The 5,333-nt window shown below is 48.1% G+C and overlaps 1 protein-coding gene across 1 annotated transcript in view; it reads left to right on the top strand.

Annotated features, from left to right (window-relative positions):
• Positions 1 to 740: 740 nt before the first annotated feature.
• The window catches only part of LOC124024850 (aminopeptidase N-like), a 56,980-nt gene continuing 52,387 nt past the window's right edge, over positions 741 to 5,333 (top strand). The window contains exons 1-2 of the mRNA XM_046338616.1: positions 741 to 1,509; positions 5,161 to 5,303. Of these exons, the coding sequence (XP_046194572.1) occupies positions 899 to 1,509; positions 5,161 to 5,303 (754 nt within the window). The 5' untranslated portion in view covers positions 741 to 898. The remainder of the gene's footprint in view (positions 1,510 to 5,160; positions 5,304 to 5,333) is intronic.

Raw genomic sequence — 5,333 nt, forward strand, 5'->3', positions numbered from 1 at the left:
TCAAAAGCTTTATTGAAATCAACAAAGCATGATAAGTCTTTGCCTATGTTTGAATTTGTTTGTTAATTAGGGTGTGCAGGGTGAATACGTGGTCTGTCATACGGTAATTTCGTAAAAAGCCAATTTTACATTTGCTCATTGTTTTCACTTTTTCGCTGAAGAAATGTATGAGTCTGCTGTTAATGATTACGCAGAGGATTTTCCCAAGGTTGCTGTTGACGCATATCCCACAGTAGTTAATGGGGTCAAGTTTGTCTCCACTTTTGTGGATTGGGGTGATCAGCCTTACTTCCAAATATTAGGGAAGAGGCCAGAGCTGAGGATGATGTTAAACAGTTTAAGTGGAATTTGTGATCTGTATGTTTTATCATTTCATTTAGGATACCATCAACTCCACAGGCCGTTTTGAGTTGGAGACTTTGTATTTTGTCCTGTAGTTCATTTAATGTAATTGGAGAATCCAGTGGGTTCTGGTAGTCTTTAATAGTTCATTCTAAGATTTGTATTTGATTTGTATATATCTCTTCCTCTCTCTCTCCCCGTCTCTCTCTCTCTCTGTCTCTCTCCCTCTCTTTCTCTCTCCCTCTCTTTCTCTCTCTCTCCCCGTCTCTCTCTCCCCCTGTCTCTCTCTCCCCCTGTCTCTCTCTCCCCCCTGTCTCTCTCTCTCCCCTGTCTCTCTCTCCCCCTGTCTCTCTCTCTCCCCCTGTCTCTCTCTCTCCCCGTCTCTCTCTCTCCCTGTCTCTCTCTCTCTGTCTCTCTAAACTAACACCACAGGTCCACAGACAGGCTAATTGTTGATCCTTTGACAGAGGAGTGAAAAGACAGAGCCTAGCCGAGTCCCGGAGACCACAGGTTGCCCTGCCATCTCCCTGTTACCACCTCCAGCAAGGCATCATCCATGGCTAAAGGCTTCTACATCAGTAAGAACATGGGGCTAGCAGGTCTTCTGATGGGGGCTGTAGCAGTGGTCATCATCATAGCCCTGGCAGCAGTCTACGATAAAGAAAAGACCAAGAACCAGAATAAACCTGTGGATGGTGTGGCCATGTTGACCACTGCCTCTCCAACCACCTCCTCCACCCTCTCCACTCCTAAAGACCCCTGGGAACACTACAGACTGCCTGACTCCCTGTCTCCTGTCTCCTACAACATCACCCTCTGGCCTCGACTGGTTGTCAATGCCTCTACTGGCCTCTACATCTTCACAGGACAGTCAACTGTGGTGTTCCAGTGTAAGAAGGACACAGATCTGATCATCATCCACTGTAACAAGCTGAACTTGACTCTGCTCAACGGCCACCATGCTAGACTGACTGGCCTGGATGGAGCGACTGCTCCCACCGTAAAGACTAGCTGGCTGCAGGTGAAGACGGAGTACCTGGTCATTCAGCTGAATGGGAAGCTAACTGCTGGGAAATCCTATAGACTTTCCACAGACTTCCAGGGAGAGCTGGCTGATGATCTGAAAGGATTCTATAGGAGTGAATATACAGAAGATGGTGGTAAAAAGTAAGTACCAACTGATACTAGATACAGTAGACCCCTGGTCCTTCCTCTCTGATACTAGATACAGTAGACCCCTGGATGATACTAAATACAGTAGACCCCTGGATGATACTAGATACAGTAGACCCCTGGTCCTTCCTCTCTGATACTGGATACAGTAGACCCCTGGTCCTTCCTCTCTGATACTAGATACAGTAGACCCCTGGTCCTTCCTCTCTGATACTAGATACAGTAGACCCATGGATGATACTAGATACAGTAGACCCCTGGATGATACTAGATACAGTAGACCCCTGGATGATACTAGATACAGTAGACCCCTGGATGATACTAGATACAGTAGACCCCTGGATGCTACTAGATACAGTAGACCCCTGGATGATACTAGATACAGTAGACCCCTGGTCCTTCCTCTCTGATACTAGATACAGTAGACCCCTGGATGATACTAGATACAGTAGACCCCTGGATGATACTAGATACAGTAGACCCCTGGATGATACTAGATACAGTAGACCCCTGGATGATACTAGATACAGTAGACCCCTGGATGATACTAGATACAGTAGACCCATGGATGATACTAGATACAGTAGACCCCTGGATGATACTAGATACAGTAGACCCCTGGATGATACTAGATACAGTAGACCCCTGGTCCTTCCTCTCTGATACTAGATACAGTAGACCCCTGGTCCTTCCTCTCTGATACTAGATACAGTAGACCCCTGGATGATACTAGATACAGTAGACCCCTGGATGATACTAGATACAGTAGACCCCTGGTCCTTCCTGTCTGATACTAGATACAGTAGACCCCTGGATGATACTAGATACAGTAGACCCCTGGATGATACTAGATACAGTAGACCCCTGGATGATACTAGATACAGTAGACCCATGGATGATACTAGATACAGTAGACCCCTGGATGATACTAGATACAGTAGACCCCTGGATGATACTAGATACAGTAGACCCCTGGATGCTACTAGATACAGTAGACCCCTGGATGATACTAGATACAGTAGACCCCTGGATGATACTAGATACAGTAGACCCCTGGATGATACTAGATACAGTAGACCCCTGGATGATACTAGATACAGTAGACCCCTGGATGATACTAGATACAGTAGACCCCTGGATGATACTAGATACAGTAGACCCCTGGATGATACTAGATACAGTAGACCCCTGGATGCTACTAGATACAGTAGACCCCTGGATGATACTAGATACAGTAGACCCCTGGATGCTACTAGATACAGTAGACCCCTGGATGATACTAGATACAGTAGACCCCTGGATGATACTAGATACAGTAGACCCCTGGATGATACTAGATACAGTAGACCCCTGGTCCTTCCTCTCTGATACTAGATACAGTAGACCCCTGGATGATACTAGATACAGTAGACCCCTGGATGATACTAGATACAGTAGACCCCTGGATGCTACTAGATACAGTAGACCCCTGGATGCTACTAGATACAGTAGACCCCTGGATGATACTAGATACAGTAGACCCCTGGATGCTACTAGATACAGTAGACCCCTGGATGATACTAGATACAGTAGACCCCTGGATGATACTAGATACAGTAGACCCCTGGTCCTTCCTCTCTGATACTAGATACAGTAGACCCCTGGATGATACTAGATACAGTAGACCCCTGGATAATACTAGATACAGTAGACCCCTGGATGCTACTAGATACAGTAGACCCCTGGTCCTTCCTCTCTGATACTAGATACAGTAGACCCCTGGATGATACTAGATACAGTAGACCCCTGGATGATACTAGATACAGTAGACCCCTGGATGATACTAGATACAGTAGACCCCTGGATGATACTAGATACAGTAGACCCCTGGATGATACTAGATACAGTAGACCCCTGGTCCTTCCTCTCTGATACTAGATACAGTAGACCCCTGGATGATACTATATTTACATTACATTTAAGTCATTTAGCAGACGCTCTTATCCAGAGCGACTTACAAATTGGTGCATTCACCTTATGACATCCAGTGGAACAGTCACTTTACAATAGTGCATCTAAATCTTAAAGGGGGGGATGAGAGGGATTACTTATCCTATCCTAGGTATTCCTTAAAGAGGTGGGGTTTCAGGTGTCTCCGGAAGGTGGTGATTGACTCCGCTGTCCTGGCGTCGTGAGGGAGTTTGTTCCACCATTGGGGGGCCAGAGCAGCGAACAGTTTTGACTGGGCTGAGCGGGAGCTGTACTTCCTCAGTGGTAGGGAGGCGAGCAGGCCAGAGGTGGATGAACGCAGTGCCCTTGTTTGGGTGTAGGGCCTGATCAGAGCCTGGAGGTACTGAGGTGCCGTTCCCCTCACAGCTCCGTAGGCAAGCACCATGGTCTTGTAGTGGATGCGAGCTTCAACTGGAAGCCAGTGGAGAGAACGGAGGAGCGGGGTGACGTGAGAGAACTTGGGAAGGTTGAACACCAGACGGGCTGCGGCGTTCTGGATGAGTTGAAGGGGTTTAATGGCACAGGCAGGGAGCCCAGCCAACAGCAAGTTGCAGTAGTCCAGACGGGAGATGACAAGTGCCTGGATTAGGACCTGCGCCGCTTCCTGTGTGAGGCAGGGTCGTACTCTGCGGATGTTGTAGAGCATGAACCTACAGGAACGGGCCACCGCCTTGATGTTGGTTGAGAATGACAGGGTGTTGTCCAGGATCACGCCAAGGTTCTTAGCGCTCTGGGAGGAGGACACAATGGAGTTGTCCACCGTGATGGCGAGATCATGGAACGGGCAGTCCTTCCCCGGGAGGAAGAGCAGCTCCGTCTTGCCGAGGTTCAGCTTGAGGTGGTGATCCGTCATCCACACTGATATGTCTGCCAGACATGCAGAGATGCGATTCGCCACCTGGTCATCAGAAGGGGGAAAGGAGATGATTAATTGTGTGTCGTCTGCATAGCAATGATAGGAGAGACCATGTGAGGTTATGACAGAGCCAAGTGACTTGGTGTATAGCGAGAATAGGAGAGGGCCAAGAACAGAGCCCTGGGGGACACCAGTGGTGAGAGCGAGTGGTGAGGAGACAGATTCTCGCCAGGCCACCTGGTAGGAGCGACCTGTCAGGTAGGACGCAATCCAAGCGTGGGCCGCGCCGGAGATGCCCAACTCGGAGAGGGTGGAGAGGAGGATCTGATGGTTCACAGTATTGAAGGCAGCCGATAGATCTAGAAGGATGAGAGCAGAGGAGAGAGAGTTAGCTTTAGCAGTGCGGAGCCCCTCCGTGATACAGAGGAGAGCAGTCTCAGTTGAATGACTAGTCTTGAAACCTGACTACTAGATACAGTAGACCCCTGGATGATACTAGATACAGTAGACCCCTGGATGATACTAGATACAGTAGACCCCTGGATGATACTAGATACAGTAGACCCATGGATGATACTAGATACAGTAGACCCCTGGTCCTTCCTCTCTGATACTAGATACAGTAGACCCCTGGATGATACTAAATACAGCACTTTGAGATATCAGCTGATGTAAGACGGGCTATATAAATACATTTGATTTGATACATACAGTAGACTCCTGGTTTGTATGAATCCTCTCAGTAGCCTGAACAGTTCTTTTCATCCTGTAACATGATATTGAATCTGATCTGTTTCCAGAGTTGTAGCCACGTCTCAGATGCAGGCTACGTTCGCCAGGAAAGCCTTCCCCTGTTTTGATGAACCTGTCATGAAGGCCGTCTTCCACATAACACTCATCCACCAACGAGGAACTGTAGCTCTGTCCAACGGCCGGGACGTTGGTTAGTTCACAGCCTATACACTACCCTCTT

Source organism: Oncorhynchus gorbuscha, unplaced genomic scaffold (assembly GCF_021184085.1).
Source record: "Oncorhynchus gorbuscha isolate QuinsamMale2020 ecotype Even-year unplaced genomic scaffold, OgorEven_v1.0 Un_scaffold_2037, whole genome shotgun sequence".
Lineage (NCBI taxonomy): Eukaryota > Metazoa > Chordata > Actinopteri > Salmoniformes > Salmonidae > Oncorhynchus > Oncorhynchus gorbuscha.